This window comes from Scophthalmus maximus, chromosome 20 (genome assembly GCF_022379125.1).
Source record: "Scophthalmus maximus strain ysfricsl-2021 chromosome 20, ASM2237912v1, whole genome shotgun sequence".
In the NCBI taxonomy this organism is placed as follows: Eukaryota; Metazoa; Chordata; class Actinopteri; order Pleuronectiformes; family Scophthalmidae; genus Scophthalmus; species Scophthalmus maximus.
The window spans coordinates 8,339,324-8,355,211 of record NC_061534.1 but is presented as its reverse complement, the minus strand read 5'-3'; the positions used below and the strand labels follow the sequence as shown (position 1 = coordinate 8,355,211).

At 42.9% G+C, this 15,888-nt stretch overlaps 1 protein-coding gene across 2 annotated transcripts; it reads right to left on the bottom strand.

The window, feature by feature from the left end:
- Positions 1-435: 435 nt before the first annotated feature.
- LOC118284609 (anthrax toxin receptor 1-like) lies at positions 436-14,694 on the bottom strand. 2 transcript variants are annotated; one of them, XM_035607448.2, is made up of 18 exons: positions 14,328-14,693; positions 10,516-10,587; positions 10,338-10,409; positions 10,164-10,245; positions 10,046-10,079; positions 9,724-9,803; positions 9,294-9,362; positions 9,106-9,186; positions 8,936-8,996; positions 8,686-8,784; positions 7,120-7,189; positions 6,478-6,556; positions 5,460-5,555; positions 5,314-5,355; positions 5,017-5,109; positions 3,146-3,310; positions 2,435-2,515; positions 436-1,711 (listed from the first exon to the last, which is right to left on the bottom strand). In XM_035607448.2, the coding sequence occupies exons 1-18, from the start codon at positions 14,480-14,482 to the stop codon at positions 1,283-1,285; spliced, it is 1,860 nt and encodes a 619-aa protein (XP_035463341.2). In that variant the 5' UTR covers positions 14,483-14,693; the 3' UTR covers positions 436-1,282. The 2 variants fall into 2 exon arrangements, with proteins under 2 accessions (XP_035463341.2, XP_035463342.2); XM_035607449.2 differs by lacking the exon at positions 10,516-10,587 and having other exon boundaries at positions 14,328-14,694.
- Positions 14,695-15,888: the final 1,194 nt, after the last annotated feature.

The following is a 15,888-nucleotide window of genomic DNA, read 5'->3' as shown; positions in this document are numbered from 1 at the left end:
AACTTTATGGAGGATTTTCATTGTTAGGCCGTTTACATACTGTGTAATCTGACAGAGCTCACAGGTTGTTTTTAGGAACCGACACGTGTTGTCAATTCCTCTTGCTGTGTAGGCTGAGGACGGGTGGAGCTATACTGAGGATTACATGATGTCTCCAAACTTTATGTAGTAGTAAAAGTCCCTCCTTAATTACTGTACGGTTGCACCATATATTGCCCTGAAGACGTTTCACAGCTGGACAGTGTGGGAGAGGTTTAAACACACTGGCGGATGAGAACACCCACAGAGGTGAACTATATACACGTCAGGCTCTAAATGATGTGGTTGTAAATTCAAGTCACATTCAAAGTTAAAGCCTCCAACTTGTCATCACCGAACAAAGGTCAATCTGACCACGTGTGGCTGAGCTCAGAGAAACAGACAATACATCAATTATACAGCGAAAAACACTTCTTTATTGATATTAAACAACCTCAAATTTCTCTTCCATTTCGGCTGCTAAATCCGTGTCTGTGTGATTTCCCAGAGGTCACTCTGTCGGACACTGCCACAGATGTAGCTTGTGTCTTTAAAGAGTTCCTTGTTGACAGTGAAGTCTCTGGTTTTTTAAAATCATGCTTCATTTTCATGTTGATCAGAAAGCGATTGATGTGTAAAATTACAACTGCCGGCATTTATGAAATCACACACCAGAAACATATATATATATACACACACACACACAATGTATTTATACATATACAGAATATTTTTGTGATTTAATCAACATTGAGTCACAAAACAATGCAATTTTCAAGACAGCACTTGCATGTAAATACATGGAGCAGTTGCTGAGTCACTGGGATCCAACCCCCCCCCCCCCCCCAAAAAAAGTTTCACTGTGCAAAAAATTGAAAGAATATTTTTGATAAATAAATCTAATTCATATCAGGCAAAGGCTAAAATGTGAGTTTATACAGCTCCAGAGCTCGCTGATATTCTTGACCAGTTCATCGTCGTTTCATTTGGCATTAGGAAGTGACTAATTAGGCTAACTACAATAGCATTTAATAGCCAAAGCTGCGTGCTACCTAAATATTCATTTTCTAGACTTAAAAAAATAAGTCATTGTTTGTGGCACATAACACGTGAGACACTTGTGGAGGAAAACAGAGTTCATTGTTTTCACTGTGCAGGTGTTGAATCACAGTCACTTTAATTCGTATTCTGTTTGGGCAAATTTCAACAGAGACACAGTGAAAGGGTCTTTGTAACTTTCCATCCTGAGCTTGGATCCTGCTCCTCAGCTGCTCCACTCTCCATCATCATCATCATCATCATCGTCGTCATCGTCGTCATCATGATTGGGGCGTGGAGGAGGGCGCGACGGAGGAGGTGCTCGACAAGGAGGTGGCCCCTGAGGTGGAGGCGGCAGAGAGCCAGTCGGAGACGGCGGCGCAGAGATGGAGCTGGTGTTGCCCGGGGGCAGGGCTCTGTTTGGAGGCGGAGTGTACATGGGAGGGCTGGTGGAGGACGGAGGAGGAGTGGTCGGCAGAGGCGGGAGCGTTGAAGTCGGCGAGGGGGGCAAATTGAAGAGTGGGCTGCCCTCTGACGGGCGGCGCTGGTAAGTGTGGGGCAAAGTGTAGACAGGTGTGGACGGATGGTTGTAGATGGGGTAGCGTGTAGCAGGGTAGGATAAGGGTTTGCTTCGGGTGAAGTTTATGCAGCGGCCCTGTAATGAGGAGAAGCTGCTCATTATAGGTGCTGAGGTGAACCAAGCCTATGAAGACAAGACACTACTATTCATTGAAAATGCCCTAAATCTACTTCTGCTGCAAACTGATTCCACTGGGGCAAATCTTTCAACAGACAGAAAGAGGAAATTCCTTCTGCTAGTGTGTGTCCTGGAAGAAAGCAGCACTCCTGCCAGCCCAGCCACGCTGACGCTGAGAGAGCTGGAGGAGGCAGGCGGCGTCCACGTCTAATGACTTCTCCAGACAAGAGCACTCTTCCACAACAGCGCTGCCGTTGTTTTTTACCTTTGTCTACTCACTGTGCCACTTGAGAGTTTCCATAATGTCACAACACTTCTGATGTGAAGCAGATTTTACTTTTGAAAAGTGGTTGACGCCACATATTAATAACACTTAATGTGTATACAGATAAGATTCCAGCTCGGGTCTCCACCGTGTCCTTTGATGCGGAGCCGCAGGCCTTCGCTCGCGAACTTCACTCATGCCATCATTTCATGAGGTCAGGAATTTAAACCTCTGCGTGATTCTTAAACATCTGCCTGCCAAGCGTTGACGTGGTCGGTTCACAATCTTTTCAATTGCTTTGTTTTGAATGAGCGTGCGCCTATCTCACAGATGTTAAGAGCTTTTGTTACACCACCGGAGGAAATCAGCCTCAACTTTCCAGTTTGTGCGACCTCTGGTTTGTGGATGTGTCTCACCTTGTCTCCGGGATGAGGTCGCATCACAGACACTCGGTCGTAGCCTCTTCTCAGGAACACACACAGAGCGTCCAGTTTGCCCTGAGAGACGATCACAACAACAACAACCAGAAGGATAACATGAGTCTGCTTCCAGCAAGAACAATGATTTTAATAGACCGGCAAAAAGCTGAAGTAATGAAACCAGTTAATCTGTTTATTTGTGTCTGCTCCGCTTTGATTTTGCTCCAGACGTCTCACTTTGACTCCCGAATAGGAAGCTTTACGCGGTAGGGAGACATTTAAATAAAGAATGTATTTTGTTAGGAATAACAGCCTCTCAACAGATTCCATATTCAGGGGTTAGCTCAGTTCGTGTCTGGTTCATATTACCGTCCATTCGGCTGACTAATGTGAGGAAATGGATTTATTAACTATTTCCTGGTAACACACCGTCCGCAGAAACGCTTAGAAAGTAACATTTCGAGGGTTGTGGTGGACAGACGTCGTCGCAAGGAAAAAAAGTCTGAATGTCAGCTCCTTTTAAAACATCTGGCCTCATACTGTATATTACATATGTTCACGTTTTGTGATCCATGTATTCAGTTACATTCAATGACAGTGATACAGCTTCATGACAACTGAATAAACTGAGGGAGATAAATGAGGTATGGGTGAAAAGGCTGTTGAGTAAAGATTTGGTAACTGCATGAAAAGCGTGACTTTGAGCACCTTGATGGGAGAGTACCACTTCTGTGAGCGAGCAGATTTGTGCGTGTTGTAGTACGACTTCGATGGAGGAAAGTCAAACTCCTGTTCCGGCATCACAACGCGAGCATTTTTAGCTTTCTCCAGTTTGGCTCCTTCTTCAGTGGAGCCTTTATCGCCCCAACGGACCTGAGAAAAGACAAGAAGCTTGGAGTAATACATTTTGAAAAAAACAACATGTCTCATAAATCCACCATCACCACCACCGAAATATCTCAACATCTGCAGGATGGCTTGCCATGAAATTTTGTACAAACAAGATTTGTTAACAGACGATGAATACTACGGACTTGGTGATCCACTGACTTACTACACACATATTTGTGTGGAGATTTCCTCTTTTTTCCTCTAGTGCCAACAACAGGTCAAATGTTGGTTTTACTTGTACAACATGACTCATTCCTTTCATATCCAGAAGAGTATTGCAGATCTAGATTATTGCATATCTCCATTGAATTCAATTAAATCAAGTCCACTGAAATGCACAGAAAAACAAACAGAAGTCGCCTCCCCCTCCCCCACCACCCCACTTCTCGTTACAAAGGTCTTTGTCATTAAATGCAAAGTTTCACATTTGGGATTTTTTTTCCTAAACGTCCGAAAGCTCATACATTTACTTTCGCAACTGCTCTACCGCATGAAACCTCAGAATTCAACAAGGCCCACTGCCACAAACCAATCCGCATTCACATGTGGCAAAGAACGTCACTAAAATCACTAAAAGCCCCCCTCCCCCCGGCTACATGTCAAGATTCGGCACATCGAGCGTGAAACCTGCGCAGTCAAAGCAACCTCAGAAGTTCATCGCTCAAATCGACTACCTCGCAGCTGCCACAGACAAACCGTGACGGCTCGAACTTGGCAGAGAAAGCACTTAAACCAAGCTGTGCATATTTTCCACGGCTCTGTTTGGAAGCGCTGCCACTTCAAGGCAAAAATCACAGCACAGACTGCACCAACCCCTCAGTCAAACACTATACAGCGAGAGGGCAACTCTTGTCTCCTTGACCTTCATTTGCTTTAGACAACAAACACATGAGGTCCCTCTTGACCTGAGGACGTGTCAGTCTACTTTCTGTCGTCCTCTTCTCTCAACTATTCTGTTACACAAGGGGGCCCAGATGTCACTCTGTCTCTTCTTATTGTGAAAAAAAACCCCTCTTGAATCAGTTTTTCTTCTCTGCGACAGAACTTGAGATGATTCTGTTCTGTTCTCAAACTGCTAAACACCACAACTAAGAGCACATTTACATTCTCCTAAGCAAAAAAACTAAGACTACAACCACCACAAACTGAATCATGCAAGTTTGCACAATTCGGCCACAAACTGAACGCACGTTGGGGCCTCTGGGCCTTAAAACTTTACCGTTTACTGGCCAGATGGCCTCATCCTGACTCTCATTGGCTCTCAGAACAGGTCACAACAACAAAGTGACTCAGTCTCTTCCAGCATGGACTTTCATTCTCATCTCTTTTGAAAGTATGAGTCGCTTCCTGCTTTGTAATCCTGTGCACTCTTCAACAATTCAAAACAAGCTGAGTCGCGGATTCAAGCTCGCCACGTTTATCGCCTGTGAACCTGAAACCGGTTCGCAGATGTAGATTTATTTATAGATTTGATCTCTTTAAAAAAGCATACAGTATTAAAACATTTTGAGATGATGGTTTAATATCCATGACCGCACTTTCCCCAGAAGTACTAACTTGGTGAATACAAAAACATTTCTCAGTGTCTTAGATCCTGAGACATTTTTTCTAATAGACACTTTCCACATACAATCATCATTTGTGAGCACTGTAAAAATTAAACTGTTGCACTTTTCTGTCTGGTTCACCTCCATTCTCTTGATGCCTCCAACGCCACGTCCTCCGTAGTATGAGGCGTCCACAGTGGGCCACCTCTTCTTGGGAAAACCATCCTCATCATCCTACAGGAGAAAGAAGAGATTTAACACATCTAATATTGGCACCATTAATATTCCAAACATTTGGAAATCTGGACACAATTTTTACTTTCTTGTTGTGACATACCAGTGAATCATTAATGTAAACAAATGACTACGGATGGCAGGAATTTTTTAATAAAATTCTGTTATTCTAAGGTGAAGAAAAAATAAAATAAAACCAATTACAGAGCTGTCCTCTATTTCCGGGGGAGGTGGCTCATGGATGACCTGCAAGAAAAAGAACGACCAGTAACCCTCAAAGACGGGCTAGTGTATTGTATCATAACAAACGTATTTGTACGGTATGTTCTTCACCAAGATGGCTTCCATACCACAGTGCAGCAGAGAGGCCAGAACCACCACAGCAGCAGGATGGTGAGCAGGAGCATCAGGATGAGCAGAGCGATGGCCACAAAGGTCCCATCAGACTAGAAGGGGGGTATAGGACAGAGGACAGCGGGTGCAATGGCAGCAATAATATTTGTAATTTTAACATTGAAGTTATCAACTAGCGAATTTACTGAGACCCAAGGGAGGGGGGGGGGGGTGGACGAGAAAAGCCTGAAAAGATATTCCACTGGAATTTTTATGCGGCGATATACCGTTTTGTGATTGCTTTTCTTTGAACATTTGTCTGCACAGACACAGCGCTCTTGGAGAAAACACAGGCATGTTCGGAGAGAGCAGCATCAATCACCGCAACCTCCGTCACATGCCGAGTCAGTCCATAACACAGTTCTCTAGTCCATACAGATTATAGACAGTAGTTCAGAAAAGTCATTGCACAGCACTGAGGTGGTCTGTAGATATTAAGGAACATAACTCGGGAGGAGGAATTCAACTGAAGAGCCACATTTTCAAAGGAGGCAAAGTTTCCATAAGATATCTGGTTGCATTGGAGGGAATCGTTGAACAAAACAGCCCCTCCACCTCCTTTCTTCTGCACTCTGGCTTCACTCGTAAAACTTGTGTTGTGAGGAGCTGATTCGATAAGAACGGACGGTTATTTTGATCTACTGTAATCAGATATCTATGCATTGTACAGATTATCTCTTCCATTCTTTGGAGAGGACATTATGGATTGATGTCAAAATTTGTAACATCTTGTCATTGTCAAGACCACCACAAAAAGCGTGTGGGCAAAAATGTGTGATGGGAGCCTTGGACGTCTCTTCAGAGATAAACCGAAAGAAATTAATAAATTAGTTCTTGCATCTCAGAAATAGCTCTGACATGCTTTAATTCAATGTATGGCCCCAAAAAATAAATCTGCATCAGAAAATGACATATCAAAATCTAGATAAGTTAATTTTCTTGCGTGACTCCATTTATGTTTTTAATTGTACTTACACAAGTGACTGCAGTTATTGTGACGGAGCTCGATATGAAGCTCAGGCCATTATTCATGCTGACGTGGAGCGTGGCGGACCTGCAGGAACAGGAGGAGGGTAAAGGAGAGTAAATGATAGCGTGCTGACGGCAAGGACCTCAGCACCTTCAGCGCGCTTCTAAATCTGACTTTGGTTGTACTGTTGTTATGAACAAAATAAACAGAATTGCACTCAGTGAGAGCGCATACCTCTACCAAGGCCAATCAATTTTTTTTTCCCCCCACCAGATCCTGATTATTGTGTGGATCTGCACCAAAATATATAAACACACATTTCTTTAGAAATTGATGTTGAATGTCACAACATGCCCTATGTTATCTGTTCCTCCTCATAATTTTGTGCAAATCGGTTCTGTACCTTTTGCATAATCCTGCAGACAAACCAACTGACATGAGTGAGAACAAAGCCTCCTTGGTGGACGTTTAGTTTCCATCCCATAAGTTAAAATCCTACACATCACAAAATGCAAGGATCCTCACTTAGGAAAACAGTTTGCCAGTTTTGCAAGTTTCTATTTATTCCTATTGTAGTGAAAGGTTTCAGTTTGTATTTCTTTGCTTTATGAAGACCAGACAACCTTGTCTGTTTAACAGTAACTTACGTTCCCTGTTTTTCCAGAACAGGAGCTGGGCACAAGAGGTAGGTATCCCTCACCACCAACGGCCTTTCCACTGTGGAAGAATTTGTATTTGACATGATAAATGCAGAGGTTAATTACAAGTGAAGTCATAATCAGTGAAATTGTAAGTAAAGTAAAGTAACGCAAAAGGTTTTCTTTTTCTACCAGGCCAAAAGAACTTCTCAAGATTCAAGCCTCAAAATATTATTATGCTATTAAATTCCTGGACTTCCTCTCCTCATGGAAAATGAAGCAAATGAGGGAGTGTTGTGGTTTATCTGGCCCGGCCGAGTGAGGGTCTAGTGTGTGCAAAGACAGTGCTCGTCCATGACGAGATCCACATTCCTCTGTGGACATCTGAGAAGCGCTGAGCTTTATACCAGCTGATTCCAAGCAGAGGAGCGGGGCGCTGATGGTTTTTGGGGAGGACGGGGATTTAAATCATTGTGAGCCACAATGAGCGGCTCTCCCCCCCAGACCCCCACCCCGTCCCCGTCTGCACGGCCAAAGTAAACTTGGAATAACGGTGAAAGTGGCTGCTGAGAGGAATCTGAAAAGCTGCTGCTTTTCTACTCTACTCTCAAGTCTATTAATAGTTGGATACATTTTGTGTGAATTCACACACCTACAAAGTTTTATTGTCTATTGTCACTGTGTAACACATAAGTCTTTGCTCAACTCATTCATACACATATTACTATTCTTCTATTAGAATAGATATTTAGTCCACCTACTGTACAACTCTGTATCTTAAATGTCCTACCTTGATAATAGCATAATATATATTATAGGATGAATTAAACATCACAGAGCCTCCCTGTGCTCACGTCTTATATCGAGAACCTAAACTGCAACACGTTCTCTAGGGTGTTTCCCCCTTTTTCTTTGTGCTAAGCTAAGCAGCCGCGGGCTCCAGCTGCATTTTTGCTGTAACAGCCAAGAGAGTGACATCGATCTCCTCACCTGACTCTCAGCGAGAAAGTTAAAAAAACATATTCCCAAATTGTCTAACAGTTCTTTTAAGTTTATTTATGCACTTCAGTTCTATGATTCACAGTTCGATGTACCTATAGGCTTGACGAATCAGGCCTTCAGTCCAGGTCTGCACTGGAGAAACAGAAAGCTGCAGGACTGCTGCATTTTTTTCCTTTTAATTTTCTTGAACTTCAGACGATGTTAGTAATCTGAAGTCATCTGTCTGTTAGCCAGATGAATGCATGTCCAATATTCACTCTTTGTTTAGCTTTTATTGGCTATTTAGCTGCTTCCCTGTGTTCACCAGCTGGGCGATAACTTGGTCCGTCTCATGTTCCGTGAAGGATGTAAAACCAAAGCAAAGGAGCTGAAATATGCTCTAATGCTCTATAGAGCTGAGGGGAACTACAGAGTTGGGTGAAGCAACTCCTTTGACACAAAGAAAACAAAATCCCCACAAAGAAATACATCCTTAAAGAACATTTTAATTCCAGCGTTTGATTGTAGGACTGAGAAAGTAGAAAATACTACAAAACTAAAGTTTGTTGGAGAAACCTTGGGGCAGGTACTTACTCAAAGCGTCGGTGTCGTTGATGCGGAAGCTGCAGAGAACCTTCTGTACATCTCTGGCGTAAAGGAAACCATTTCCTTTGACTACAACCTGAAAGGATTCTGAAATGAAATGAAAACGATTGATATATATTTTTTACTGTAGTATATCGTGTAATAATGTTTATTGACTGGAATAATGAGCTTGTACAAAACAATGAGTTGTAATATATCATCCAACCTAACATGAGTGAGTTTGCAGTTTGTTGTTTACCTCCTTCACAGATACTGGACGGCTCCACGGCCAGGATCTCAATGCATGATCTCTTCAGGATCTGAAAGGGAAAACATTGATTTGAATAGGTGAACTTAAACTTGATAAATTATGTGAGAGTTTCTTAGCTAAGCATGCATCTTTCCATAATCTATTTCTGTGTTTTGTACCGAGTCAATGACCCCCTGTAGTGCCTGAAATCCATCATTCACAGGGAAGACATGGTCCTTACTGTCCGCTATTGTGGAAAGCTGTCAAGAAAACATGACATGAGCGATTAACAATGCATCTGACATTTTGGTTGATTCATTCATTTGATTACTAGTGTATTGGCCTATTGGCTAACTGATTGGTCTACCTGGGTTTCGTTGAAGTCTTTTACTCCCACACAGTACACGGTGGCTCCCAACTGCCGTGCTCTGCTGGCCTGAATCAAAACGAGACAGTAAGATCATGAGCGCTCACTTACATCACATCGGGGAGAACGGTTCTGCTGCACTGCTCTTCCTCGACGGAAACTGACTCCATCTGTGATGTCGCTGATCGCCAGCATTATGTAACGTTACCAGTATTACGTCCCAGACAGCTGTTGAAAAACACCTGGTGTGACATCCCCCAACAGTGAATGACTTAAGCTCTCAAATAGTATGATGAGGAAGTTATATTAATACTTTAGATACGTCTGAGATTATATTAACTCTCTATTGAACTCCAATTATTAATTGTGCTATTATTGTCATTTTAACACCGTTGATTTTACTGTGATGCCCTGTGGGTTTCCATGTCACCTCTCTTTGTGCCAAGTCAAACTGATTTTCTCTCAGTTCACCATCTGTCAGGGCAATGATGACACTGGCTGTCCGGTAACCTGAAAGAAAAAGATTGGAGAAAGAAGGAGAAAAAAAAGGTAAGATATTCTTTAAATATATTTTTAAACTAAGAATTCCATTGAACCAACTGCATTAACTATTTTGTGCCAAATTGTGATGAAATTGAAGAGCAGTGCTGCTTTTGTTGTTGTTTCTCAATTCATCTGATGATTTTACTAAAAATCTGACAAAGACAGATTTCACTATGATTAAGTGCTAAAAAGAAAAAGGGTGAACTCACCATCTCCCGTCCCGTAGTATATTTGCTCACTGGCCTGAGGGAGACATGATTTTAAAGCGTCAGTGGCTTTAAAACTAAATGGGACAGAAGTTTCCCATTGATTCAACAGACGACTTACTCTTTGAAAACCTCTGTGCATGAAGGTGTCTCCGCCGGGCTGCACCATGCGTAGCTCCTCCAGTCCTGCTCGAATCTGCTCTCTGATCATGGACGTATTCCCGAAGTTAGTCGAAATGCAAAAATGTGTAAAGAGAATCGTATAGAGATTTGAGTGCGGCTGAGTATGGGCCACCTGTCTTCTGTTAGAGCCATGAGAGTCGTCCCTTCTCTTGAAAACACAATAAAAGACATCCGCAGCTGAGGACTGGAAAAAGAAGAAGAGGCGACTGTTATGTTTTACTTTCTATTATTTCTTTTCTCTCTTCTCACTTATTAGACTTTAAATCCAAGCTGTGTTTGTGTGGACCCACCTTATAAACTTGTGTGCTAAGTGGTCAACAAAATAATATATCTCATTCCAGTAATGTTGCACACTGCCAGACCTGAGAAGAAGATTCAAGGGAAATCAGTTAGCTGTCTTGTTGTGTGACTTAGCAGTCCTCCAGTGTCCTCCAGTTTGTATGTTTGTTTAGATCATTTCTTTTTTAGTATGACATCAACAACACATGTTTTGATTTCCCCACAAAGCCCCAGATTTGCTCACTCCAGCCTCATCTTCGAGTCACGCGCTGGTCAAACTTGGCCTGCTCGGGCTTTCGGATTGGGATTTAGATGTTCTCCTGCTCTAGCAAATGAGAGTCTGGTGGTCTGAGATGTTTTGTCTGCGCGATGGTACTCAGCAGTTACCTTCAGCCCTCGGCTGTGGCGTCAGTAATATCCACCCTCCCCAAGCGCTTTGGAACAGCTGCGGAGGATGTGCTGCAGTTTTTTTCTTCTTCAGCACAAGAGACAGGTTGGTGCGTCGACTTTGCTATGGGCTGGGCAGAACAGCGTAGACAGACTGAATGATACATGTGATGTGGAGGGGTTCCACAACTTGGACTGTTAGATGTCACGGCCCATCACCTGTTTCCATCTTGTCTGTTGGCCCTTGGCTTCATTGTAGTGAGTTGTTGGAACTATTCCTAAACCCTCTGTGCCAACTACCACAGATCCAACCTTTGCTCTGTGATGCACCCTTGACTCTTTGCCTGCCTCTAGACACAGGATTGGACTTCTTTTGGACCTGGACTCTTTGGATTTCCTCAACAGTAGGCTCTGTCAGAGTCAGCACATTTATTTTATTGTGCTCTTTTCAACCTTGTTGCAATAAACCTGCTTGTGAACTGGGAATTGTGTCCGCTCATCTAGTCCACCACTTGACTAACATTCAAGTCCTGAAGGATCCATTTGCTCCCTGGGACTGATGTTGATGTTAACTTGTCAGGTCGTCTATAAAAAGGCACAGATGGAGTGCTGCTGGACCGCAGTCTTGATTACTGGGCCTCTGAACTCCACCTCAGCTGACTTGACCCGCATGTTCATGGCTGGAACAAGTCAGATGGTGATCTTCTTTAGGGAGCCCATCAGGTGTGACAGGCCCTGAAGTGAATCTTAGATTAAATGCTATCATAGTTATCCACGCTGAAGTCACTGTTGTTATATGGAACATGGTGCCGCTACGGTGCCGTCTCCACTAGTTTATGGGGTATGGAACCGTATGCATTGACGAGGTCGAGCCGTAGAACTGCCAGGTCCCGTTTTCCTCCTCGTGCCTCTCTGATCAGCTGTTACCTACTCCACTGTCCTTCACATCTGGTTCTAATCTCAATCTGTTCAAATCCTGGCTTGTTTCCCTTTCCAAAACACAGTAATTATTCTCATACACTTCATCTACATTCTTTAACTTCATTAAACAAAACTTTGGCTGACTTGTTCTCCTAAATTCACACTTGCTCTTGTGTAGTTTATGACTAGAAACTTCTACTTCTGCTCTATTCTTTAGTTGTTTTCATTCATTTGTGCACCAATTCCTCTGATGCTGCAACACAAACAATTGTTTCGTCAGCGTAAAGTGATGATTAATGCATTTTTTTTCGTCCTAACTGTGTTTCTTGTATGTCGACATTTTGTCAAACTACTTAACTGCAAATAAAAAAGGGAATTGGGGAGAGTCTCCCTGCCTGGTTCCTCTTTACATTGTGAATCGTCTTGACAGTGTACCATATGTTTTTACTCTGGATGCTGGATTATGGTAAACTGCTTGTAGCAATAAACTAAATTTCTTCTCTAAGCCAAAACTTGTCGTAGGTGTCAAACATAAAAGGCCAACTCACTAAATCAAAGGTCATCTCCAAATCTAATGTTTAGCGAAACAATGAATTGATTATCCCGACGGATGCCCTAATTATCTACTGTTGAGAAATCAATCAACTAATCATTTCAACTCTAAAGAGATCCAACCCAAATTTAAATATTAGAAACTACTGAACATTGAGCCTGGTGGTTTTAACTTGTTGGTATGTATTTTTTTAGACACCAGAATCGAATGTTTTGTTGTTTTGTAGCTGCTTTTTGTATTTTTTTTCTCTTATGTGCCACGGACCCTGAACATCTTGTATGAGCTCAAAAAGTGCCACATCATACTTTGGACGTAGCTTTGCATCATATCAGCTCTTGGCTTCGCAACAGGTGCAGACTCAGCAAAACAAAAATCAGCAGGAGAATGCCGCGTTTGAAAAAAAGAAAAAAAAGGAGGTCAGTAATTGGAGATAATTGTGTTCAAACTCTACTGCCTCTTCTCATGCTATGCTGCCTCGCTTCTTCTCCCTCGCTTATGTTTTCATTTATCCCGAGATGCGAGTCCCAGTGCGGAGACAGCCAAAAACGTGGGATCTCTGGAACATCTGGCTCTAATGGAGAAAGGGTTCTGCTGCAGACTGAAGCACAGCGAGCTGAGACTGGGCCTGTCCATGTGGGCTGCGCCACTCGGTGAAGCGTGGCCACAGTTTGACAACAGGAATCCCTGCAGTGCACTTTACCATGAAAGTAAACGCGCACACTCAAATGTCATTGTGTAAACACGCTCTCTATCAAATCTGAACCAATTCAAGTCATTTTTAATGACTTACTTGATTGCAACTAACACGTCTGCGGTGTATTTTTCAGGGACGCGTGCACGGCTCTAGTAAAAGGGAATTTGCAAAAGTCCATATTTTCATCCAGGAAAATATGACTGCATGATCGAGGCCAACAAAACAACTCCACACTGACACATGAGACACTTGATCTGACCTATTCCGGAGTTTCACATTAGCTTCAGGACTGATGGATAGACAGTGTAATCCGACCCTTATGTCCAGTCTCACAGTGCTTTTAAATCTCTATAAACCTGCTTCTGTGTTGCTTTAGACAAGATGACACAGTTCTGCAAACAGAGAATCAATTGGCAACCTTGTTAGTCAATCAATCATTTAAAAAAAAACAAAAAAATCCAACCACTCTCTACTTCCAGTTTATCCAAAGTGATTCATCAGTGATCCGTTTGCTGCTTTTGTGTTTTATAACACTGGAAACTGAACTTCAGCGGGTTTCAAACTGTTGATCAGACAAAACAGTGCATACGAAATGTGACCCTGCGCTCTCCGGCGGGACGTTTTATACAGAAGCCGAAAGCACTGATCAATTAATCTAGAAAACAATTGGCTGATTTAACGATGATGGAAAATAAACAGCCATAGTTTGTTGCAGGCCAAAATAACAACTGATTTAATCCTGACAATTGCAAAGCTATTTTTAATGGTTTAGTCTTCCGTTTCAACAATTGGAAAATGATGGAGCTTTAATTAAATTATTGTGGTAGAAAAATGCACAGCTTCTTTAACCACAGAGATCAGCAGATATGACTGAATTTACACTTCAGCAAACCTCTCTCTCTCTCACACACACACACATCACTGTCCACAGAAAGAGCTGGACGGGTGACATTTCAAAATAAACATACATCATATCCACATCTGTGACAGCTGGGTTGACTCTGCGCAAGCTTTGCTTTGAGTTTTAGACTCTCACATATGATTCTCTCCACAGAGCCCAAGAGCCTGCCCCATTTTCACTTTACACCACAGGATGAACACCAGAGTCTGGTACCCATCATCAACAGGTGATAAAACCAAGTGGAAGCCCATCAATGCCCCTGGAGAACTTTAAATGACGTTTGCACCCGTGTCTTTGTTTAGAAAAAAGTGTCATGCACCAAAGCATCATCGACCTTCTGCGATGGAGTAAAAGTCGACGCACTCACTTGTCCAAAACAAAGTAGAGGTCAAATCCCCCGTAGCAGGACGACCCTGCCTCCCTCCTGTCATGGATATGTCCCGCAGTCCCGGCCACCAGGACCGCCACCAGCATGCCCAGCTCCAGACCGAGCAGGACCTGCCTGCACCCGCACTGGGACATCGCTTCAAGCTTGGGGGGAAAGCATCAGCTCAGCAACCCCGGGGAAGGAACACATAAACACTCTGCTGGTGGCGTTTCCCTTTCACTTCCTCCCTCACAACACTGCGACGCAGCGAGCCATTCTGTGGCGTCTGATCTGCGAGGCATGAAGCGCTCCCTCTCTGGATCAGGGTCCCATCTCCTGAGCAGCAGATGTGTGCTGGCAGAGGAGGAGTGAAGCTGCTGCCTCTCTCTCTCTCTCTCTCTCCCTCTCACACTCCATCATTTTCCTGCGCGCCGTGCCATGAGTTCACACAGCGAAACAAAACACATGTTTTAGAATGTGATTTACTGTCTCCTCCATCTGTATGCATGAATGAGGCGAAAAGTTTCCAACGAACATTTGTTCTTTTTCACACTTTTTTGATTTTTGCTTTTTTCTTTCACTTTTCTTGCAGCGTTTACTCAATGCTACACCTTAGCCTTCAGTGCCACTTAGTGGTAAACAAATGTATCATGCAGTTCACTGCACTGAAACATCTTCATTTAAATATGTCATGGTCAATTTTTTTTTAATCAGATTAATCACAATTCAAGCGCTGTAGTAAACAGGATCATTGCTGTCTCTGAGGATCGACCATGAACAGAGCAACACAGGGGTATACACGTATACACCATGGACTGACAGAAATTAAGATTGCAACATAAAAGGATTGACTAATTTAAAAAAAAGGGACATACAGCATCAAGAAGGCATTAAGTTCTCCTAGCATAGCTATATTTGTCCGGGGACCCTGACCTCCAACCTTCTTACCTGACGCTTTGAGCGCCAAACTCTTGAACTTTAATGAAACTCTACTGAACTCCACTAAACTTTGTGAAAACAGCTGACACGGCGTATCGATCCAAAAGGCAAAAACTGTCAAAATCTCCATTAGAGCTGCAACATTTGATCAATTACACCGTTAAACTGCAACTATTTTGATAATCGATTAACCGGTCAAAATTCTCTGATTTCAGCTTCTTAAATGTGAATATTTTCTGGTTTCTTTGCTCCTCAATGACAGTAAACTAAATATCTTTGGTGCGTGGACAAAACAAAACATCATCTTGGAGTTTTGGTGAAACACGATCGACATTTCTCAAAATTGTATGGACCAAACAACTAATTGATTAATCGAGAAAATAATCGACAGATTAATCGATTATGAAAATAATCGTTAGTTGCGGCCCTAATCTCCATTAAGTCAAAGGAAGTTTTTGGAGAGGGCTCCCTCCTCTTTCATGCTCTTTGCCCTTTTTCCAGCCTGTTTCTTCTTCCCCACCTGTCCACCAGGTGGCCTCTGTCGGCCTCTGTGTTTTTCCACACCTGTGGCTCTGCCTGCCCTCCCAGCTGCTGCTCATCACCAATACGTGTGTCCGTATTT

What these genes read in the sequence shown, in the direction of transcription:
- LOC118284609 (XM_035607448.2), bottom strand. Translation starts at nt 14,482, where the DNA reads ATGTCCCAGTGCGGGTGCAGGCAGGTCCTGCTCGGTCTGGAGCTGGGC. An exon ending in CTCTACTTTGTTTTGGACAA is followed by an intron (nt 10,588 to 14,327) that starts GTGAGTGCGTCG and finishes TCTTCTTCTCAG; the next exon opens with GTCTGGCAGTGTGCAACATT. An exon ending in TACAGGGGGTCATTGACTCG is followed by an intron (nt 8,997 to 9,105) that starts GTACAAAACACA and finishes TTTCCCTTTCAG; the next exon opens with ATCCTGAAGAGATCATGCAT.